Source organism: Zalophus californianus, chromosome 4 (genome assembly GCF_009762305.2).
Source record: "Zalophus californianus isolate mZalCal1 chromosome 4, mZalCal1.pri.v2, whole genome shotgun sequence".
Lineage (NCBI taxonomy): Eukaryota > Metazoa > Chordata > Mammalia > Carnivora > Otariidae > Zalophus > Zalophus californianus.
Window position 1 is genome coordinate 78,375,775 of NC_045598.1, and position 24,586 is coordinate 78,400,360.

Here is a 24,586-nt window from a genome sequence, read left to right on the forward strand (position 1 = left end):
TCTCTCCACTCAACATGGGGGCTCGACCTCGCAACCCTGACATCAAGAATCATGTGCTACACTGTCTGAGCCAGCCAGGCGCCCCTGGACATAACCTAAATTAGATTGAACACTGTATGCTTTTTTAGAGACATAAAAATACCTAGTGTTCTGGAGAATTACAACATTTATATAAAATTATATAACCTCATTGTGAAAAATTGACTAAAATTTTAAAGATTCTGCATTGTGTAATCCTTGTTATAGTTCTCTCTGCTCATTTGTTAATTATTACTAATGAAATAAATAGAATTGGATTGTACTTAATTATTCAGAAGTTTTTGACAGTAATTCTCAAAGTCAATACTAACTGGCTCTAAAGTCTAGACTGAAGAAGAGTTAAGGAGGATAGAAGAAAAAAAAGAAAGCTAACAGAAGAGCAGAAGTTGGCATAACTATAACAATTAGAAGTAGCTGTAAATGATGGACAGCAATTCCATTGACAGCAGCAGTAAATGACAGAGAACAGAAACACAAGTGAGGGAGAAGAAAGAACAGTGTTTGAGGCAACTGATTTTCCAGCTCACTTCCTTTAGTACCCTCACAAATACCCTGTTATTTGAGGTTAACCAGAGCAAGGGCAAAGCTTAGACCATTTGCTGAGAGCCCTAAAGGCATTACTATATTATGGCACACTATTATAATAGTGACCACAACAGTGAAATTCTTCAAGTCTTAAGAAAAAGTTGAATTCTGTTTAACATATTCAGTATACTACATTTCATTATAAAAGCTAAGTGTTAAACTGAAAGTTACATGGACTCTTATTTATCTAAGATACCACAATTCTCACTTATGGCTAGATAACTCTGTGGCTAGAGTTAAAAAATATTTCAACTGCACATAACCCTGTGTGTGTTAACTCTATAGCTACTTTATTAATTGTGATTATCAGAATGTAAATACAAGATTTACTACATAAGCTGGCACTCTAGCAGCTTGTAAATAACATTTAGATAAAGTAGTAGATATCAAAGAAGTGAAATAAGGATGTTAAACTTTCATTTTGTAATGTATTCTGTGGTTATGACAGTTTTAGTAAGCACAGTATTTTTGAAAGAATAGTTACTATTGGATTAAAAGTGACTGATCTAGAAATATATATTTTATGGATACCTATAAGAAACGGAAAATGTATTTGAACAGAAGACTACTACACATTATTTAACTTATGTCTTCTCTTCATTTTTTTTTAGACTTTATGGCTTTTCAGTATATGCAGTCTCATTCTTATGATCCCAAAGTTGGGTCAGAGGACCCATATGAAGGACATGGAAAAATAGTAGGAATGAAAAGTTAAATATTAAACAAGTCAATCCTTAATCACTTTTTGAAAGGTTTTTATTTGAAAAATTTCTGGTGTAATGAAGCTTTCTTGTAAAGAGGACATGTGAAGCATAATAGTTAATATAAATTTATTTCCTATTAGAAATTCTGAAGGGAGTAGTTTTTTGTATGTACATATACGTTTGATTAGCAAAATACAGTGTACCATTATACTTTGAAAAGAAATTTTCAGATGTAAGATTTCAGTCTCAAATATAAATTACTAGAAAGTGCTATCATTAGCACTGAAAAAGAAAAACATTGGTGTAAGGTAAATCTAGTTTTCATGGGATTCCTTAGCATAGTTTTAACATATTTCCAGTGAACATATGTAATTGTCCCAAAATGAAGGATTTAAACAGAGCTTGAAGTCTCATGGGATGTTTTAAAAGGAATTTGTGTTCTGGGCAGAAGGTTGACTTAGAAAATCATGGACTCTTGGAAGACATCTAAGTAACTTATTCATTTAACAAAAATGTACTGAACACCTACAATGTGCCTATTTTTCTACAGGAATCAGAATTAACCAGATTACAAGCCAAAATTTCTGGGCGTGAAAGGACAGAAGACATCAAGTTTCTACCAGCCCTGCTTACATCTGCAACAGAAATTATGCCTGACATTCAAGATCCAAAATTTGCTAAACATTCTCACACAGCCTTTTTCAAGTGTAGAAAGCTACGTCGCTCTATTAGTGCCAGTGACCTTAGTGTCAAGACACGTAGTGGTGAAGATCTTTCTGAAGAATTACTACAGGACTTAAAAAAAATGCAGTTAGAACAGCCTTCAACATTAGAAGAAAGCCAGAAGGATCTGACTTATAGCCAGTCAGACTCATTTAAACCTCTTACATATGACCCAGAAGATGATAGTTCTGAGAGTAATGACTTCAGTACTCTCAGTGGAATGCTAAGATACATAAACAAAGAAGTGAGACTGTTAAAAAAGTCTTCTATGCAAACAGGTGCTGGTTTACCTCAGGTATGTATGTCATACACTTGAAGTTATAATAATTTGTCCCCAAAGAATATCATTTTACTATTTGTAGAGAAATCCATATATTTAAATGAAGTGTGCCATTAAGTGATACGCAAATACTGAAAGTTCAAAAAAATCCATTGTAAGTAGGGTTGAGAATTTAGCTTTGAAAATTAACTTTGATTAAAATAGCCTATACATTTGATTAAAGAACTAAGTCTGCCTCATATTAGGAAAGCAGTTTGAACTCTAGAATAAAGTTGACCCTTGAATAATGCAGGGGTTAAGGGCACTGACCCCACCTCCCTCCCCCACCCCAGTGCAGCTAAAAATCCATATATAACTTTTGACTTTCCCAAAACTTAACTAGTAATAGCCTGTTGACTGGAAGCCTTACTGATAAGCTAAGCAGTCAACACATATTTTGTATGTTATATATACTATAGACTGTATTCTCACAATAAACTAGAGAAAAGAAAATGTTAAGAAAATCATAAGAGAAAATACATTTACAGTACAATTTTATTGATACTGTCAGTCTATATCATCTGTTTACAAGATGAATTGTCTGTCTACCTACATCAATATTGTCTTACACAAAACACTGTATATGTTATATGCATAACTAACACCAGATATCAAAAATGAAAAGATAATGTGAAAAATTCCTATTTATTTACAGGTATAATAATTCATGCATCGAAAAGGAAGCAGTAGCAAGATGAATGCTTTATGGTAGCTTAGCCTATACGCTAATGAATGAATCATTATAAAATTTTTATGGCAAATAATATTCTAGTCATATTCATAATACAGTATTGGAAACAGTGTTATATTTTTTTAAAAACCACTTACCTGTGATGATGGGCTGCTGTGCACCTTCTTCATTTACTAGAGAAAAGGACACACTGTATGGTGATGTTATTCTTTGAAAGCAAAGAAAACTAACACATTATGGAGTTTATATTAAATATTACCTACACCCATGTTTGGATAGTCTGCCCACTTCCATACAGATCTTGCACATGATGTTCTATATGATCAGTACTTACGTGATGATGGTGACACATAAATGTCTCATCCAGTTCTTGTCATACATTACTAGATTTTCACATGAAAACACTCAAAAGATAAGTTTATTAACTGTACAGCATGATGATTTGTTAAGTGGAAGTGGATTGTCATAAAGGTCTTCATCCTTGTCTTCTCACTGAGTAGGCTGAGAAGGAGGAGGGGTTGGTCTTGCTGTCTGAAGGATGGCAGAGGCAGAAAGGCTGGAGGAGGTGGAAGGGGAGACAGGAGAGGCAGGTACATTTGGTATAATTTTAGGAAAATACATCACAATTTCCCTGTGTGATTTTTTTTTTTTTTTGCTTTTGCATTTCTTTAAAAATGTTTTTATACGGTACCAATTCTTCTTCCACCATTTGCTTTAGGTTCAGTGCCCATATCATAGAAGGGTCCATGTCGTAAAAATAAATGTCCTTTGGGGCATTTTTGTCCAGAATAGGACATTTTTGTCTGTATTAAAAACCTGTCCAGGCAGATAATCCTTTCTCCTCAGTGATTTTCTTAATGGCGTCCCTGAACTGTCTGCTGCTTCTTGGTTACCTTGACATTTTTTAGGCCAAACCTATTTCTAAAATTATCAAGCCATCCTTTGTTGGCATTAAATTCTCCAGCTTTGGACCTTTTACCTTTCCTTTGCTCTAAATTGTCATACAATGATTTTGCTTTTTCTTGAATTGTATTAGAGTCTATAGGCATGCCTTTCTTACACTTACATAAAAGTTGCATTTTCAACACAAGATAAAAAGTTCAAGGTGTTCATACCTGCTAGCCTAACTGCGGTGATGGCTTCACAAATTTCCTTTTCTTTTTTTACAGTGGTCCTTACACTGGGTTCACTTGTCTTGAAATGGTGGGCATCCACAGCTGCACACCTCAATCTACAGTACATACCAAGCAATTCAACTTTTTCTTGTAATGTCATTACTCTGCTTCTTGGGAGCACTTCCAACATTACTAGCAGCACTTTGTATGGGTCCCTTGATGTTTTTCAGAAGTTTATGGTATTGCACTAAACACCAGAAAAATATGTGAGAACTGCAAGAGGTCACTTTTTTATTGCAATACATAATTTACTGGAGAGACGAACTACTCATGTGGAGATGATTAACGTCACACAGTGTTTTAAGCAATACAATACTTGAGCTCACACTAAAACAACAGGTGGTGGCTACAAGATTATTACAATAGTACTATATTTAATTTTATGCAGTTAATCCTCCATCTTTACATTTGTTTACATTTCAACTGCAGATGGCGCCATATACAATCTGTGTATAAATTTTGATAAATCTTAACTTTTTATAATAGATTTGTGTATATTTTATGCACATGACATACCTTTTTCTTAATTTTTTGGTATTTCTAGACTGTGAGGGCCTTCTGTGAGTTTTTTCAAATTGTTGCAAATCTCCAAAAAAATTTCCAATATATTTATTGAAAAAAATTAGCATATAAGTAGACCTGTGCAGTTCAAACCTGTGTTATTCAAAGGTCAACCATGTTATTCAGGGGTCAGCTTAATTGGAAAACGTTTTTGGAGCTCCAAAATTAGTTGTGTTTCTAGACTTCCTGGAAACCATTCTAGTAAAAAATTAAGGTGACCTTTGTTTTGTAGACTTCCACAGTGCAGAGTATCTCATTTACATGATTTATCTACTTCCATTATTCCTTGAGCATATCATACTGAATAAGCAGTTCTGTCCCTATTACACATACCTTACAGACACTCAACATTTTTTAAAAAGATTTTATTTGAGAGAAGAGTGAGAGAGACAAAGAGAGAACCTATGTGCAGGAGCTGTGGGGGTAGGGGCAGAGGCAGAGGGACAAGCAGACTCCCTGACGCGCAGGGAGCCTGATGAGGAACTTGATCCTCTGAGATCATGACCTGAGATCAGGTCTCTGAGATCATGACCTGAGCCAAAGGCAGACACTTAACCAACTGAGCCATCCAGGTGCCGCTCAACGTTTTTTATAAGCATTTAATCTATAATTTGCATATAGAAATAACGAATCCCTTCCAGAGGAATCCAGTTTTTCAAATGTTCATTTGTTTCATTTTCAAAATAGCATTGGTGGCCTAAAAAATTTAAAAAGCATTTTTAGATTGGATCCAAGACAAAGACTGATAGACCTTCTTTATATTTCTCCACATTGAAAAGAGCTTAATTTACTACTTATAAGCAAAAAACTAAGTAATATTCTTATTAAATAAAATTTTCAAATGAAATTTCAAGTGTATAGCAAGTCAGATGGAACAGTAAACTAGGCAATTGTGTATAATGCCTGATAAGATTGTATATAATGCCTGATAAAATTAGTTTTCATCTAGCCTTTAAAACTACAGTGTTTAGTTTTTATCATTTAATCAGCCATTTCATTATTTATTGAGCATCTACTATATACCAGGCACTGGAATTATAGAAATAAACAAAAATGACTAGGACCCTGTCCGAACAGAGCTTACATTTTAGTTGGGAGACCATCAGTAAACAAATAAATAGACATATGCTCTAATGCAAGGTGGAAATGTGTAAGAGCATGCAGTGTGATGGGGGTACTGTTTTAGATAGGGTGGTCAGAGAAGGTGTCTCAAGAAAGTGACATTTGATCAGAGTCTTGTAGGAAGTAAGGAAGCAAGCTGTCCCAATAGCTGAAGGAAGAGCACTGGAGGAAAGGGAACAACAGGTACTAAAGTCCTGGGGTGGTAGCCTGCCTGGTATGTACAAAAAACAGGTAGGAGGGGTACTGATGGTTTGGTATAAACAAGAGGGAAAGGAGTAGGAGATAAGAGATGATGCTAGGGCTGGGGGTGCTCTAGCAGTGTTGTAACTCCTATAAGAACTTTGGATTTTATTTGAAGTGTGATGGGAAGGCATTGGAAGGTTCTGCTTAGGGAAATGACATTTATCTGATTTATGTTTTTAAAGGATCACTCTGGCTGTTTTAGGAAGAAAGAATGACAAAGGAATAAGAGCAGAGACTATCCAGGAGGCTACTTGTAATAATCCAGGCAAGAGATGATTTGGGGTAGGCAGGAGGATAGAGGTGAAAGTGTTGACAATAGTTCCATTTCTGGATATATTTTGAAGATAGAGCCAACAGGATTTAATGTAGGTCTTGAGTGAAGTAGTCAAGGAAGACTCCAAAGATTTTGGCAAGAGTAGCTGGGCTTTTACTCAGTTGGGGAATACTAGGAGATGAACAGATTTGGAAGCTTGGAGAGTTCAAAAGATTGACTTTAGATATATTAAATTTGAGATTTCTATTAGATGTCCAAGTGAGGATGACAAGCGAATGACTGGGTTAGTGAGGCTGAAGTTATAAATTTAGGTATCAGCATATAGATCATTGCTAAAGCCATAATGCTGGATTAAGTCCAGGGAATTAGTGGAGGTAGAAAAAAGCAGCCCCCAAATTAAGCCTAATTTAGTAGTTAGGCTAAATTATTTTTAGCATGCAAGAAGTTGAGGCTCCAATAAAGCTAACTGTAAGATTTAAACAGTGAGAGAAAAAATAAGGAAAACATAATATATCACATGTTTCAGAAAAGAGAGATTAAATGTTGCTAAATAAAGTGAGGATTAATAATTGATGTATTTGGTATTATGCAAGCTATTGGTGACATTTATGAGAATGGCTTCAGGGTAATAGGATAAAGCCTGGTTAGAGCGTGATCAGCAGAGAATAGAAGAAAAGGAAACACCAAAAACAGGCAACTCTTTTGATGTAAAGAAATGAGGGAGATGAAATGTCAAGGGAGAGTTTGTTTTTTAGAATAAGAGATAAAACAGCATTTGATTAGTGGTATACAGGGAAACTGATAATTCAAGACAGAGAGTAGAAGAAATAAAGTTCCTAAGATAGGCTGAAACAGAATCCAGCAGAGAAGTGGAATTGGCCTTGGGTAAAAGAAGAGACAGTTCATCTATTGTAGAGAGAAAGAAAGTACAGAAACACATGGAGTAGATTTGGTGAGAAGGGAGCAATTTCTTTATTGATTGCCTTTATTTTCTTAGTGAAGGTTTTCTTAGTAAGGTTATGAGCTATGGCAGGGTAAGGTACTGGAGGATTAAGAACGGGAAAGGTATATGAAATAGTTATCTTGGAAAATGAGAAAATATAAAAGGACTAGGGAAGTCTAGTAGGATTGCCAGGCAGATAGTTTTGTTGGGTGAAATGGCCCTGCAAATATATCTGGCATCTTTTGTCCCTCTCAGTTATATGCCAGCAACAGGATCTCCCCATCATAGTAACAACCAAAAAGAACTATCACCAATTTTCAGAATCATCCCCAGGAGGGGAGTACTGCTTTCTTTGAGAACATCTGCTCTATTCCAATGGCCCTAGAGTCCTAGATATGTACCAGTCTATTTCTGGTAAATAGAACTCATTTCAGGACGGCTGGGTGGCTCAGTTAAGTATCTGCCTTCAGCTCAGGTCATGATCCCAGGGTCCTGGGATCGAGTCCCATATCAGGCTCCTTCCTCAGCCAGGAGCCTGCTTCTCCCTCTGCTTGCAGCTCGCTCTCTTTCTCTCTGACAAATAAATAAATAAAATCTTAAAAAAAAACTTTATATAGGATAAACTTGATTAGTACAGTGACAGATTGTAATCTGTGAATGACTCAGGTTTGATTTGAAGGTGTCCTCAAGATACTAAATTTGTTTCTGATTTATGGTGTGTTTCACTTCCGTAGAGAGCAAAACCAGCTGGCATTGAAGTCATACACTGATTTGTGCAAAAAGAACCCTTAAGCTCTCTATTTTAAGCAATGGACGGGTGATGAGGCATCATTGTTGGGCCGTGTTGAGGGCATTAGTTGGCCTTAATCCAGCCCTGCTCCAGAGTGTGCAGTTTTGTTTTTTTTTAAGATTTTATCTGAGAGAGAGAATGGGGGGGTTGCAGAGGGAGAAGCAGACTCCCCGCCGAGCAGGGAGCCTGACGCGGGGCTTCATCCCAGGACCCTGAGATCATGACCTGAGCCAAGGGCAGACGCTTAACCGACTGAGCCATCCAGGCGCCCCCAAAATTTGCAGTTTTAAAGTCCACTGATACAGCAGAAGAAAACCTAGAAATTACTGTGTGAGAAGTGCTTAATAACTGTTAGCTCTTTTACTTGTGTTGTAGCCCAAATAACGATTTTCCTAACAGTTAAGTATGTTGCCAGTTCCATTCACAATAAAGCCGCTGACAAAAGCTTCAAAAGTCACAAAAAATTACATATGCACAAAATTTTGAACACATTATCAAAGGAGTTCAGAAACAGCAAGTTAAAAACTCTTGTTTCAGATTTGAACGGTGTAATACTGTGCCGCAAATACTAATTAGCTAATTCACAGTTCATTAGGAAGTTATAAGAAGTATTGTTTATATCCATCTTATTTCCAAAAAGGAAAAAGAGTTTACAAATGTGGTCCATATGCCGTGCAATAAGATGAAAAATAAGAATTGAGAAAGTAGGCTATAGGGAAAACAGAGATGGAAAGAAAAAAGGTGAAGGAAGACTACAGGTAATACCTAAGGACATGGTAACATCTTCAAATCCCTGGCTAGTAAAGACCAGGGTATAACAAGAGTATTTGACCTGTATTTTTAGAACCTCCTGGGCCTGGGGCGCCTGGGCGGCTCCGTGAGTTGAACGTCCAACTCTTGATTTTAGCTCAGGTCATGATTTCACGGTTGTGAGATCAGGTCCCGTGTCAGGCTCTGTATTGGGCGTGGAGCCTGCTCGAGATTCTCATTCTCTCTCTCCCTCTCCCCCTGCTTTTTCTCCCTCTTAAAAAAAAAAAAAAATCTCCTGGGCCTTTTTCATATATTTTTCTACTTATGTTGTGCTGTTTCTTTGTGCAAACATTTCTCTCTTGTCATTTCCCTTTCCTGCTCTTATTTCTCTTCTTTTTCACTATTTTCAGGTAGCCCTTCATCTATCTTCCTTACTGTGCCCTCAAACTATAGTGTGACACCAGTGTCTAAGTATTTATATTGTCTTCTGTTTTTGTTTTTTATATCAATTTAGTTTAACTTTGCACTCCCTCCCAATGCCCCCAACCAGAATTACTTTTTTTATTCCATGCGGTCCATTATTGACTTTTTCTGATTCATATTTCTTAATTGAGTAAATATTTCCCACTCTTACTTTAAGTTATGCTCCTGATTATTATACTGGACATTAATGCTAAATTAATATAAGGATATCTCAAAAGCTAATTTTTTTTTGCATTATTCCAGGGAGAAAATTTGTAATTAAATGAAGATGTTGATATGATGAAAAATGAGATTTTTGGTACAGTGTTTATTACATGTAGCTCATAATTCATAGAAGCTGTTATTTTATTGCTTTTGAATAAATTTTTATTTCAGTATATTTAAAAAAAGTTGTGAAAGTTAATTCATTACTCATTTTTGGTTTAAACTTGCTGCTTTGTCTTTGTTTTCTATATAAAAAATCACTGTTAAAATGCATAATAAGTACGTTGACTAATTTATATTTTCAATTAGAATAACATTATTTGCTTACTGTTCTAGTAATTACTTTTAAAATGAGTAATATGAATTTAGAAGTCATTCTGCCACAGGTTCACAACTGTACTAATAAGGGCTGCTTTTGTTGAGTGTTTACCATTTATCAGTCACTATTCTAAGCTCTTTATATTAACTCACTAAATTCACATAACCTATTTTTTTTTAATTTTATTTATTTGAGAGGGGAGAAAGAGCGAGCACGAGACAGGGGGAGTGGCAGAGGGAAAGGGAGAAGCAGACTCCCCGCTGAGCAGCGAGCCTGATGCGGGTCTCAATCCCAGGACCTGAAATCATGACCTGAGTCAAAGGCAGATGCTTAACAGACTAAGCCACCCGGGCACCCCTCACATAATCTATCTTGTGAGGTATATACTATTATTATTATTCCTGTTTTACAGGTGGAATTATTTAACATAATGACAGAAGTGTGTGTTCCAAAGAAACTGATTTGTTCTAAGTGTCAGGAGATGGACTTTGGGCTAGTGGCCCCATTTGTACATGGCTAACTTTATGGCAGAATAAAAATAATGCAGCAGAATTAAGGTGACATATTTAAACCTTCAAATTTAAAAATCTCTCAAGAGTTCAAATTTGTTTCTTTAGACCAAATATTTAAAGTATATATAAATGTGTCCTTAGGAGTTAATTTTTTTCTAATATGTAAACAGTAAAGCCATTAATGTTGACAGTACCATTTGAATAACACTAATTCAGAATGTGTAATTATTTATCAGGAGTGGAATAAAGTTTATCTTTTTTACTGCTACTCACTAGTGACTTGACTCTAAGAGTTGAATTACTGATTCAGTCTTCTTGGCCAGCACCCTTTTTTCCCTTTCCCCTGACTTTCTACCATCTGCTTTATGAGCTCTTGTTCACGGACTAGTGAACATCACTTAGTCACATTGTACTTCTGACATCTTCATTAATTTAGTTTCCAGTCTGAGCTGGACTCTTAATTTTGACAAACTTTAACCTCTTCCTCCTGACAGGAATGTTAATATTTGTTATTCTTTTTAACTACCCCCTTTACTACATCTCCCATACTTTCCCATACTCCCATACTTTCAAGAGATAACTTAGCCACATACTTCATAGATCTTCAGGTCCAATCTCCCTCAATTTCCTTCATCTTTCTAGACCTGCCTATGCCAGCATGCATTCATATTTTCTTCCTACCTTAGAAAGGCCTATTTCTCTAAAAGGCCAGTGTTTATACTTGTGCACTAAATTCCATTCTTTCCCTTTGAGTCTAGGATTTTACTCTATTAAATGTCCCACGTCTTGTCCTTTATCTTTAATCCTATCCCTTTGATTTCTCCCATTCATAAAAATATGTTCACATCCCTTCCCTAGCCTAAACAACAAAAACTAAAACCCCATCTTTATAATACCTACTCCTCAAGAAAATACTCTGTGTATCCTTATAGTGCACACTTAGTTTGAACTTTTTCCACATCGTATTGCATTTCATATATATTTGCAATAGGAATAGTCATGTTATGCTCCAGTCCATTCACCTCTATCATCCCTGGCTACTGCTGATTCACCCAGGGTTAGACACTTAGTTTAAGGGCCAGAGTCTTGTCTTAGGAATTTTGAAACTCAAACTGCAAACACACTCCACTATCTTTTTGCATGCTTGGACTCTAAAATGCAGGACTCCAGAGCTCTTGATAGCTGTCTTTTGTGCCGTGTTGGCCAAAGCAGCAATGCAACTAGTCTGGAGAAAGGAGGAGAGAAAATGAAACAAACCTACAGAGAAGAACAAGAAAAAGAATAGCTGAAGATCCTGGTTCCACATGCTTTTGAGACTCAGCCACATTGTTGACCTTGCCTTCTGAGACATCACAATATTCTTATAGTAAGCCGTTTTATAAAGCTCCTTCAAATTGGATTTCTGTCACTTGCAAGCAAAAAAGCACTAACCTTTGTACTTTCTTTTTTTTTGCCACCAAATTTCTTAGAAAAACCATTCTATATTCGCTGTTTTACTCTACTTCTAACCCAATCCTTAACCTAATACAATCTGACTTCTACCACTCTGTTGCCACACCCAGTGTCCTATTTTCATTGTTTGAGTTTTTTGTAGCATTTGACATTGTTTACCAGCTCCCCTTTGTTATCTCTTGATTTGACTCTAGAACACTGCTAGTCTTTCCTGATTCTCCTTTTAAAAACAAATAACTAACCTTTACATAATGCTTACTCTGTGCAAGGCAGGTTTGTAAACTCTTTACTAGTAGTATTATATTTGTAATGAGGAACAAATAGAGGAACAACTATGAGGAAATATCTTCCAAGGAGGTCATGCAACACAGCACCATAGTACCATATGATATAGATGTAAAATAGTTTACTGAGGGAGAGTTTACAGAGACGGTAGTAGGAGAGTACACACAATCTCTCAAACTCTTATCCTCTAGCTTTGGCATAGTCTGCATACACTGTGTTCAAAGTTCCAGTGGAAAGAAACCCTGCCTCCATAATATCCTATATATTTATTATTGAGGTGGGGTAGGGAATATCTGTGGAGCTATGTACTAATGGAGACTTCTTTGTAGATGAGGTGGCCGTGTTAGAGAAGGGGAGCCTTCCTGTTCCTCTGTTGAGCTAACTCAAATTTGTTGATCCAGCTGTCTTCTTTGCTACTAAAAGTTTGAGAGGACAGGAGATTGGGGGCTGAATGGGCCTCCAGAGCTATTGTGATAGTCTCTCATTAGGCAAGTGCTAGAATTTTTCACTGTGTTTTACAGAAGAGAAAACAGGCACAAAAAGGTTAAGTAATTTTTCTCATGGTCATGTAGTTTTGTAAGTTTAACAGCTGGGATTTGAACTGACTCCAAAGTCCATACTCTTAACTACTAAAGCCACATTGCCTCTTTATATCGCCTTTTACTTCTTTGAACATCCATTCTTAGTAGTCTTACCTGCCTACTATAAAATATTGGGATTCCCTAGGTTTTTACCTTAGACCCCTCTTCTAAAGATATATGTTCCTCTTACATCATCTCATCCAGTCCTGTTGCTTCAGTAATAATCTTTATGGTAATAACTTTCAGATCTATATCATATTTTCTTTGCAACAGATCTGTATTTTCAGTTGCCTACCCAGACAGTTCCCTGGATATCCTGTAGATTTTTTTTTTTAAGAAAAATTTAAATTTATCCAAAACTGAACTCATGGTATTCTTTCAAATTTTACCTGTCCTACTTTCCTGTTTTCCTTTTGTTTAGATGTTTGCTTATTTTCCATCATCATTCACCCAGTTCTTGCCATCAAAGACCATAATCTGGTGGCTATCAGATCACTGTTTTCTCTTTATGCAAAACAGAGAGATTACACTGTTCTGTTTAAGCCATGTGTGCCTGTAAGATCTTGTTATCATGTGTTTCATCTATGAAATCTTACATTCCAGCATCCGTACTCTCTGACAACAATCTCTTATCCTTTCATCTCTCTCATTCTCTATCCCTGTTGATATTTTTCCACATTATTAAGAATGTATTTCCAGGGCACCTGGGTGACTCAGTTGAACATCCAACTCTTGATTTCAGCTCAGGTCATGATCTCAGGGTCATGGGATTGAGCCCCAAGTCAGGATTCATGCTCAGTGGGGAGTCTGCTTGAGATTCTCTGACTCTCTCTCTGCCCCTCCACTCCCCCACTCGTGCCCTCTCTTTTTCTCTCAAATAGGTAAATCTTCAAAAAAAAAAAAAACATATTCCCATTTAACATTTTTTTCTATAATGTGGAATCCCATCACAGAGATAATTTACTAATGTGGTAAAGAATATGGACTTTGAGTAGGAACCTCCTCATCCAGCCGTAATAGAATTATTGGTATTGGTCTTGCCCTCAGGTGCTACACAATTATAAAATTGAACAAAACATGCAAGGCAGTTCTTCTTAGGCATTGAGCAACAGGCGGCACAAGGCTATACTCCTTAAAAGAAGGGAAACATTCATGTTAACCCTACTATTTGCCCGGGCTCTCAGACTGTGCACGGACTTCCCCAGTTACAACTCTGGTACAGGGAAAGAAGCCTGAGTAAGTGGTGTTTGTGCTGAGCTGAGGCAGATAGCGGAGTGGGGAGTTGCTATGATGGCTGAAATTTGTGGAGAATACCAGAGATGAGGAAGCTTTGTACAGAGGGTAGGCACAGAAGAATCAGAGTTTGCCTCAAGGCCCTGCAAAGGGTGGCTTTACAGGTACAGGATGAAAATCCGCAGAACTAATAGCGGCCGCTATGAGGCTGAGTGGAAAGGAGAGAGCAGAAATTGCATACATGTATGTACTGTTGGAGTTTCAGCCTGCCCACAGAGGATACCTGCTGAACAACTTGGGCACATAAGGTCACACATTGGTTATAAGAACCAAGCCCTAGAATAAACATATACCATAGAACTAAGGCAAAACCAAAATAGACACACCCTACCAAAGGATGAAACCAAGCCTGAGAGGATCAACAACATCTGCCAATAATTTAACTTGACATTCTTTAAAGGAAAGCAAAATAATTCAGAAATCCAGAATAATTTTTAGGTATCCATCACAATGTCCAGCATATAATAAAAATTACTAGACCTAAGAAATAGAAAAATTGGGGCACCTGGGTGGCTGATCTGCCTTCGATCAGATCATAATATCGATCAGGTCATAATACTGGAGTCCTGGGATTGAGCCCTGCTTTGGGCTCCTTGCTCAGTGGGGAGTCTGCTTCTCCCTCTGCCTCTCCCCCTGCTCTCTCTCACACTCTCCCTCTCTAATAAGTAAAATCTTAAACGAAATAGAAAAATTATGACCCATAACCTAGAGAAAACTTAGTCAGTAGAAACCAACTCAAGGTAACCCAGATGTTGAAATTAGCATACAAGATCTGTAAAGCAACTACTGTAAATACTTTTGAAGGTTTAAAGAAAAAAGATGTACACAATGAATGAACAGAGGGGAAGGAATCTCAGCAGACAAACAGAAGATATAAATGAACCAAATGGAAATTCTAGAACCAAAAGTTACTATATCTAAAATAAAGAATTCCCAGTGTGGCCTTAACTGCAAAATGGAAATAAAAGTCAGTTAACCTGAAAACTAATTAATAGTAAATGTCAACTCTGAAGGACAGAGAAGAATGGTTGGATAAATATGAACAGAGCAACCAAGACCATGTGAGTCAAGGAAATGGGACAGGAAAAAAAGTTTTTTAAAATTATGACTGAAAATATACCAAATTTGGTGTGAGAAAAAAAATCTACAGATCCTCTAAGTTCAGCAAACCCTAGGCAAGATAAATACAAAGAGCATCATACTTAGGCCTATAGCAGAGAAAACTAAAGATAGAAAATCTTAAAAGCAACAGAGAAAGAAGTCTCACATAGGGAACAATGAATCAAAAGAAGGCTGATTTCTGACCAGAAACAGTGAGACACACTTTGCATATAAAGACAATACTGGTTGGAAATGATAGAAAAAGATGCACCAGGCAAAACAGCAGGCCATTTCTGACAAAGGAGTCTTCAAAAACAAGTATTAGTAAAGATAAAGAATGATGTTTCATGATGGTAAAATGGCCTTTTCAGTAGAAAGACATACTCCTAAATGTGTATACACCAAATAACAGACTTCAGAACATACAAAGTAAAAACTAAGGAGAGAAAAAGAAAAATCCACAATCATAGTGGGAGTTTAACCTCCATTTCCTAACAGTTTAAAGAGACGAAAAAAAGAATAAGAATATAGATATGAACATAACCATCAACTAATTTGACTTAATTGGCATTTAAAGAGGTGCCTGGGTGACTCAGTTGGTTGAGCATCTGGCTCCATGGTCGGGGGGAGTCTGTTTTTCTCCCTCTGCCCGCCCCTCTGCTCTCTAACATAAATCTTTTTTTTAAAAATTTAAATAGACTACCACTCCTAGCAACTGCAAAATACATTCCTTTCAAGTGTACATGGAATGTTGATAGCTCATATGCTGGGCCACAGTTTAGGTCAATAAACTTCCAAAGACTGAAATTCTACAGAGTATGATCTCTGACCACAGTATCCTTAAATTTCAATAACAACATATCTAGAAAATCTAGAAAAATATTTGGAAATTAATGTGCACATAACCTTTGGGTGAAAGAATGTATAAAAAGGGAATTTAGATATTTAAATGGTAATAAAGACAAAAGTAAAAATGTGTAAGATACAGCTAAAGCAGTAGAGGGAAATTTAAGACCTTTGTAATTAATTTATAAATAATCTATAAAGAAAAAAGGTTTAAAATCAGTGGTCTAAATTTCCACCTTAAGAAGCTAGAAGGGAAGGGGCACCTGGGTGGCTCAGTCGTTAAGCATCTGCCTTTGGCTCAGGTCATGATCCCAGGGTCCTGGGATCGAGCCCCACATCGGGCTCCCTGCTGCGCGGGAAGCCTGCTTCTCCCTCTCCCACTCCCCCTGCTTGTGTTCCCTCTCTTGCTGTGTCTCTCTCTGTCAAATAAATAAATAAAATCTTAAAAAAAAAAAAAGCTAGAAGGGTAAAAGAACAAATTAAACCTAAAGTAAATAGAAGGAAGGGGGAAAAATGAACAAAAATCAGTGATACAGAAAACAATGGAGAAAATAGTTAAATTTGCTTCATTAAAAATATTAATCAAATTATTTGATCTAGGAAGGCTGACCAAGAGAGAGAATACAAATAAACAATATTTAGAATGAAAGAGGGGCTGGCTATGACAAGAGATCCTACAGACATTTTTAAATATGATTGGGGAATATTAAGAACACCTGAAACTCTGAAAATGGAGGAGGGGAAAATTCCCAGATTACTTTATGAGGCCACTGTAACAATGATACCAAAGTTTAACAAGTATAGTACATGAAAAGAAGATACCCTTGTGAACATCCACTGTAGGTCAGAAAACCTCAAGCCAAATGTGGCGCTCCTGTGCCTGTTTTTGAAAATAAAGTTTGAAGGTCACCTGCGTTGCTCAGTAGGTTAAGCCACGGACTCTTGATTTCGGTTCAGGTCATGATCTCAGGGTCATGAGATCAAGCCCCCCATGGGGCTCTGTGATTGGTGTGGAGTCTGCTTGAGATTCTCTCTCTCCCTCACCCCAATTGCATTCTCTTTCTCTCAAATAAAATAAATAAAATCTTAAAAAAAATAAAGTTTGATTCTATATCGTCTATGACTGCTTTTGCATTCTAGCAGTAGAACTGAATAGTTGTCACAAGGATTATATGGCCACAAAGTCTAAAATATTTACTATTTAGACTTTCAACAGAAAAAGTTTGTCAACCTCTGACATAGACACAGAAATTCTCAACAAAATATGAGCAAGCAAAATCCAGAGATATAAAAAGGTTACATAATTACCAAATAACTCTTAAACCCGTAAGTCTGGCTTGGCTTGATATTAAAAAAAAAATGTAATTCACAGAATAAGAGAAATAAAGGAGGTAAAAACCACAATTGTATCAAAAGATGCAGAAAAGGCTTTTAACAAAATGCAAAACCCATATATGATAAAGACTTAACAAATTAAAGGATACAGGAAATATCCTCATCCTGATAAAAGAAATCTAAGGAGGGAAAAGAGGAGCCTCAATCTCTACCTCATATATCATAAAATTAAGTCAGGGTGACTAATGTAAAATGTAAAAACTAAAACTATAAAGATTTTAGAAGAAACATAAGAGAGTAACTTTATGACCATGGAGTAGGTAGAGATTTCTTAGGATCCAAAATGGCACTAATTATAAAAGAAAAAGTCAATAAACTGGACTTGATCAAAATCTGAAACTTATCTCAAACTTACCATTAAGAAAATTTAAAGAGTACATTACAGAGTGACAGTTATTCATAAACAACCTACCAAAAAAGGAAAGAGTTCCAGAGCTAAGATAGTGGCAGAGTAGGGGGCCCTAGGCTTGCCTCAGCCCTCAAATACTATCAAATCATTCTGAGTACTCAAGAAGTCCGCCTGAGGGCTGATAGCACAAACTGCACAACTAGAGGGGGAGGAGGCCACTTCAAGGGAAGTGTTTGGGGGAGAAACCGATTGGGTGCTGCAGAGGGGAGGGAGCCCTGGTAACGGACAAAGGCAAGAGAGAAGGGGGGAGTGCACAGGGGGAATGCTCAAGGAGAACACGTCCCCAAAGCCACTGGCTGGGAAAATGAGAGGGGCTGAATTTTGTGGGTTTTGCTACCAGTGGGGCTCAAGAATGGAGTTTGAGAGGTCCCTGGGCTTGGCTGGGATAGAGACTAGAGGCACGGGCCCCCTCCTGGAGTGGAGGCCAGCAAACAACCTCAGGGCAGACTGCACAATTTGAGGGTCACCTAAGGGGCACGGGGAGAAACTACATTTGGAGCACATCTGTGAGAGATGGCACTGCCTCTCTGGGGACCAAAAAAACAGCAGGCACCATTTCCCTTCCCTGTCGTTGTCATAGGTATAGACAAACCTGCTGAGGGCAGCTAACCAGGAGGCTGGCTGTTTAGCCTGCTTGCTCCAAATCCCAGGCCCCTGCGCTCTGGCGAGACAGCCCTTCGGGGTCAAACCTGCAGCAGTTCCAGCATGCTGAAACCCTTTCCCAGAGGACTAAAGTCCCCACCACACCAGGTCCCCGAAGTTTGGAATTTTAGAAGTCAGCAGGCCTGGCTGAGGTAGAGCCCAGTGTGTTTGGTGCTGCGCCAGACAGGCAGGAGGCCCAGACACCGCGTGAAATCCGTGACCTGAAAACTGCCCGTGATGCACGAAGGGACATTATTTGCTCCTCAGGGGCACCTGGGGGACTCAGTTAAATGTCTGCCTTCGGCTCAGGTCATGATCCCAGGCTTCTGGGATCGAGCCCCGCATCAGGCTCCCTGCTCCGTGGGGAGTCTGCTTCTCCCTCTACCTGCCGCTCCCTCTGCTGTGTGCTCTGTCAAACAAATAAATAAAATCTTAAAAAAAACAAAAAAAACAAAAAAAAACCTGCTTCCCTGAGAGCAGCAGACATGGACTCTCCTCCATGGAGCAGGCTGGCACCTTTCCGCCCCCCGCCCCTTGGCATAAACCAACTTCAGGAAGCAGCAGAGCACCAACACTGGCTGCCTAACCTGCTTACCCCACGTCCACCCCCTGCGCCCTGCAGGTGCTGCCTTTCTAGGGCAAGTGTGTGTGAGGACCAGCGCAGCAGGACCGGCCCCCAGAAGACCAGCACAAACCCCTGCACCATGTCTACTGACAAGAGAGTTCTGCAAGGCTTTATTTCTAGTGGAAATAGCATCAGGTCTCATTTAACAAGCAGACCAGAGCACACCTAGTTAAAACTTGACACACTCTGGCCAAGGTCCAAACACTCCCCACTGCAGGCTGGAAGAAACTCTACAGACCACTGAGCTGAGGGACAGAGCAGCCAAAACACAGCCGCAGATTGCACACAGCATTTATGCACAGAGACACTTCCTGAAGTGCCGGGCCCTGGACTGTGTATGACCTCTTCTTCATAAAGCCATTACTCTCAGGAGCGGGACATGTAACAGGCTTTCCCAACACAGAGAAGAAGACAGAGACCTAGACAAAATGCCAAGATGGAGGAATTCATCCCAAAAGAAAGAACACGAAAGAAAGAAAATGTCACAACCAGGGATCTAATTGAAACAGATATAAGTAATATTTAAAACAATGACCATAACAATACTACCTGGGCTGCAGAAAAGCATGGAAGACCCTTACTACAGAAATTAAAGAGGATAAACAATCAGGCCAAAATGAAAAATGCAGTAACTACAATTCAAAACCAACTGGATGTAATGACTACACGGATGTAATGACCCTTGTCTGAGGAAAGCATCAGCATCCTAGAGATCAACTGGAAAGGCTGAGCTTTGGGTGAATGCACCAACATGCCTCTAGTCTTCCAGCTTGTTCCTACCTACAGGGCCTGGGCCTGAGCCTCCGCCTCCAGCCCAGCCATCCCTGCTGCAGACCGGCTGCCCCCCACAGCCCACGTCCTTCTATCCTGCCCATTGCTCCTGCCTAATGGGGTTTTGTGCAATTCGGAGTTTTTCCATAAACTGACCCTTGTATTACTAGAGCCTTTAGGAGATTTTTGTTAGAAACCAAGGACCTCCCTTCACCTCTGAACAGGTTTTTCCCTCAATTCCAACCTAATGTTTTACATACCTTTCTGGTTTACTCAAATGTGTGGATGGCTTCTCCCCCTTTCTTATTCTGTATTCTTAGTCCTATGTTAACTTTACGTTTTCAGAAGTGGTGAAATGTACATCAGTCCAGTAAAATACCAAAAAAAAAAAAAAAAAAAGCCGTAATGACTACAAGGATGGGAGAAGGACAAGAATGTGCTTCAGGAAAGTGCTTAGAAGATAGAATTATGGAAAATAAGCTGAAAAAAGGAACAAACGATTTGGATCACAAAAGTAGACTTAGGGAACTCAGTGACACCATCAAGCATAGTAACATTTATATTCATAGGAGTTCCAGAAGAAGAGCAGGAAAAGGGGGCAGAAGGCTTATTTGAGGAAATTATAGCTGAAAACTTCCTTAATTGGGGGGAGGAACAGACATCCAAATCCAGGAGGCACAGAGAACTCCCATCAAAATCAACAATAGCAGGTCAACACCAGGATATACGGCAACTAAATTTGCAAATGAAAAAATCCTAAAAACAGCAAGACAAAAGAAGTCCCTAACTTACAAGCGAAGACCAATAAGGTTAGCAGATCTCTCCACAGAAACTTTTGGCAAGCCAGAAGACAGTGGCATGATATAGTCAATGTACTGAATGGATAAAATCTGTGGCCAAGAATACTCTATCCTGCAAGACTATCATTCAGAATAGAAGGAGAGACAAAGAGTTTCCCAGAAAAACAAAAACTGAAGGAGTTCATGACCACTAAACCAGCCCTGCAAGAAATATTAAAGGGGACTCTTTGAGTGGAAAGGAAAGACCAAAAATTGACAAAGACAAGAAAGGAACAGGGAAAATCTCTGGAGACAATGACAAAACAAGTAATAAAATGGCACTAAATTCATATCTACCAATAATTACTCTGAATATAGATAGACTAAATGCTCCAATCAAATGACATAAGGTGTCAGAATGTATATTAAAAAAAAGGCCCATCTAGATGCTAGTCTCTTGTAAGAGACTCATTTTAGACCTAAAGACACCTGCAGATTGAAAATGAGGGGGATGGAGAAACATTTATCATGTAAATGGACATCGAAAGAAAGCCAGAGTAGCCATGCTTATATCAAACTTGATTTTAAACCAAAGATTGTAACAAGAGATGAAGAACGACACTATCTCACAACAATGGGGACTATTCAACAAGAAGATCTAATAGGGGGAAGAGTTAAGATGGTAGAAGAGTAGGGAACCCTAAGTTAGTATAGTCCCTGGAATTCAGCTAGTTATCAAATCATTCTGAACACCTGCAAAGTCAGTCGGAGCTCTGAGAAAAGAAATGCTGCAATTCTACAAATAGAAAAGCAACCACTTTTTGGAAGATAGGAGGTCTGGAGACATGAATCCGGGGCAATATACCTGAGGATACTGCATGGGGAGGGAGCCTGCTTAAGGAAGCTACTGCAAAGTAATACACAGCAGAGCACAAAATCAGAACTTTTAGAAGTCTGTTATGGTGGGGGAAGTCCCTGGCTTAAAGGTGCTCAGGTGGCAAAGCAGGGCAGAATCCCAGGTGGGGCAGCCTGGTCTCAGGATCCCTGGGGTCACAAAAAGGATGGGGGTGCCTGAGTGTGGCAGAGTTCCCAAGCAACAGAGCAGAGAAGCCAGCTGAAACCAGCAAGTCTAGGTGCTGGCTTCCTGCTCAGTGGTGCCATAAACTGGGAACCCCTGCACGGTCAGGCAACCTCTCCCCAGGCAGGGACCCAGCAAAAGGAAGAGCGTGGTGAGACCCCTCTCCCTCTTCCTGTGCCCCATGAGTCGGTAAAATTTAGAGACTTGAAACTGGGTCATGTGCCTGAGATAAAAAATTATAGGTCACAGACTGGGTGAACACAGAGATCGGCCAGAAACCAGGGAGACAAAAGTGACTGATTTTCTGTGAGAGCTCACTGAAGAGTGGGGGACGTGAACTTTCAGTTCCAGGGCTAGAGAGGAGGGTGCCGCCATTTTCATCCCCCCTTCAGTGCTGAAAACCTTCAGGGAACAAAATAGTGCCACATAATGCAATCTGGAGCTGCTCCACTGAGTCCAGCCCCCTGGCAAGGGAGGCGCATTTCCACAAGTGCAAAGGCACTTGAGAATCAGAGCAACAGGCTCCTCCCCCAGAACCAGCAAGAACAGCTTGCTCAGACCAAGTTTCTGATCATAGAGGGCTGCACAGCTTCAGCTCTTGGGGAAAACAGTATATAGCATTTGTGGTTTTTTTTTTTTTTTTAATTCTTTAATCTTTCAGTTTTATTTTTTTCAGCTTTTTTCTTATTTTTTTAAAGATTTTATTTATTTATGTGAGAGAGAGAGGGAGGGAGAGCATAGATGGAGTGAGAGAGGGAGAAGCAGACTCCCCACTGAGCAAGGAGACTGATGCGGGACTTGATCCCAGGACCCTGGGATCATGACCCAAGCCAAAGGCAGACGCCCAACCGACAGAGCCACCCAGGTGTCCCTCAATTCTTTTTTAATTCTTTTTTAATTTTTATTTTTATAGATACATTATACATATTATTTTTGGTTTCCTAAATTGTGTTTTATTGTATTTGTGTGTGTGTGTGTATATATATATATATGTCTTTCTTTCCTATTTTGGGATCTAGTTTCTTTTAACAAACAGACCAAAATACACACAGGATCTAGTTTATTGTTTTCTTCTGTTTTACTTGTTTGAATTTTTATTTCGTTTTGTTTCTTTTTTCTTCTGGCTTGTTTTGTTATTATTTTTGTCCTTTCTCTCTCTTTCTTCTATTCTTTTCTGGACATAATGACAAGACAGAGAAACTCACCCTAAAAGAAACAACAGGAGGAAGTACTCCCTGCCAGGGATTTAATCAATATGGAGATAAGACTAGAATTAGAATTCAAAAGAAGTATAAAGATACTAGCTGGGCTTAAAAAAAAAAAAAAACATAGAAGACACTAGAGAATCCTTTACTGTAGAAGTAAAAGAACTAAAATCTAATCAGTGTGAAATTAAAAATGCTGTCACTTGAGATGCAGTAAAAAAAAAAAAAGGAGGTTCTAACAGCTAAAATAAATGAGGCTGAAGAGTGAGTCAGTAATATAGAAGACAAAATAATGGAGAATAAGGAAGATGAGAAAGAGAAAAACAACTACTGGATCATGTAGGGAGACTTCTAGAAATCAGTGATACCATAAAGAAAAATAGTATCTGGGGCGCCTGGGTGGCTAGTTGGTTGGGCGACTGCCTTCGGCTCAGGTCATGATCCTGGAGTCCTGGGATCAGGTCCCACATCGGGCTTCCTGCTCGGCGGGGAGTCTGCTTCTCCCTCTGACCCTCTTCCCTCTCATGCTATCTCTCATTCTCTCTCAAATAAATAAAATCTTTAAAAAAAGAAAAAAAGAAGAATAGTATCTGAATAATAGGGGTTCCAGAGGATGAAGAGAGAGAAAGAGGCAGAAGGTTTATTTGAATAAATTATAGCTGATAACTTTCCTAATCTGGGGAAGGAAACAATCATTCAAGTGCAGGAGGCACAGAGAACCCCCCTCAGAATCAATAAAAATAGGTCAATACCTCAACATATAATAGTGAAGCTTGCAAATTTCAGAGATAAAGAGAAAATCCTGAAAGCAGCTTGGTACAAGAGGTCCTTAACCTATAGGGGGAGAAACATAAGGCTGGCAACAGACCTGTCCACAGAGACCTGGCAGGCCAGAAAGGATTGGCATGATATATGCAATGTGCTAAATGGAAAAAAATATGCAGCCAAGAATACTTTATCCAGCAAGGGTGACATTCAGAATAGGAGAGATAAAAAGTTTCCAGGACAAACAAAAACTAAAGGAATTTGTGAACACTAAACGAGCCCTGCAAGAAATATTAAAGAGGATCCTTTGAGCAAAGAGAGAGCCCAAAAGTATCAAAGACCAGACAGGAACAGAGACAATCTACAGAAACAGTGACTTTACAGGTAATACAATGGCTCTAAATTCTTATCTTTCAATACTTACTCTGAATGTAACTGGACTAAATGCTCCAATCAAAAGACACAGGTTATCAGATTGGATAAAAAAAACAAGACCTATCAATATGCTGTCTGCAAGAGATTCAATTAATTTAATTTATTTATTTTATTTATTTTTTTGCTGTAATAAAAATATGGAACACTTCACAAATTTGCATGTCATCCTTGAGCAGGGGCCATGCTAATCTTCTCTGTATTGTTCCAATTTTAGTATATGTGCTACTGAAGCGAGCACAAGAGATTCATTTTAGATCCAAAGACACCTCCAAATAGAAAGTGAGGGGGTAGAGAACCATTTATCATGCTAATGGACATCAAAAGAAAACTGGAGTTGCAATCCTTCTATCAGACCAACTAGATTTTTTTAATTTTTTTTTAATATTTTATTTATTTATTTGAGAGAGAGACAGCGAGAGAGCGAACACAAGCAGAGGGAGTGAGAGAGGGAGAAGCAGGCTTCCCGCTGAGCAGGGAGCCCAATGCG

The 24,586-nt window shown here is 38.5% G+C and overlaps 1 protein-coding gene and 1 non-coding gene across 3 annotated transcripts in view; one reads left to right on the forward strand and one right to left on the reverse strand.

The window, feature by feature from the left end:
- Window positions 1–10,676, forward strand: part of CCDC18 (coiled-coil domain containing 18) — a 128,587-nt gene extending 117,911 nt beyond the window's left edge. The window contains exons 28-29 of one of the 2 annotated variants that reach the window (XM_027625945.2): window positions 1,879–2,346; window positions 9,646–10,676. In XM_027625945.2, coding sequence (XP_027481746.1) covers window positions 1,879–2,346; window positions 9,646–9,660 — 483 coding nt within the window. In that variant the 3' untranslated portion in view covers window positions 9,661–10,676. Of the gene's footprint in view, window positions 1–1,878; window positions 2,347–3,025 lie in introns of both variants that reach the window. The other variant, XM_027625955.2, reaches the window with a different exon arrangement.
- A 13,554-nt stretch (window positions 10,677–24,230) lies between these two features.
- On the reverse strand, window positions 24,231–24,337 carry LOC113917122. The gene has a single exon (XR_003518132.1). It is a non-coding gene; the product is annotated as a U6 spliceosomal RNA (small nuclear RNA).
- Window positions 24,338–24,586: the final 249 nt, after the last annotated feature.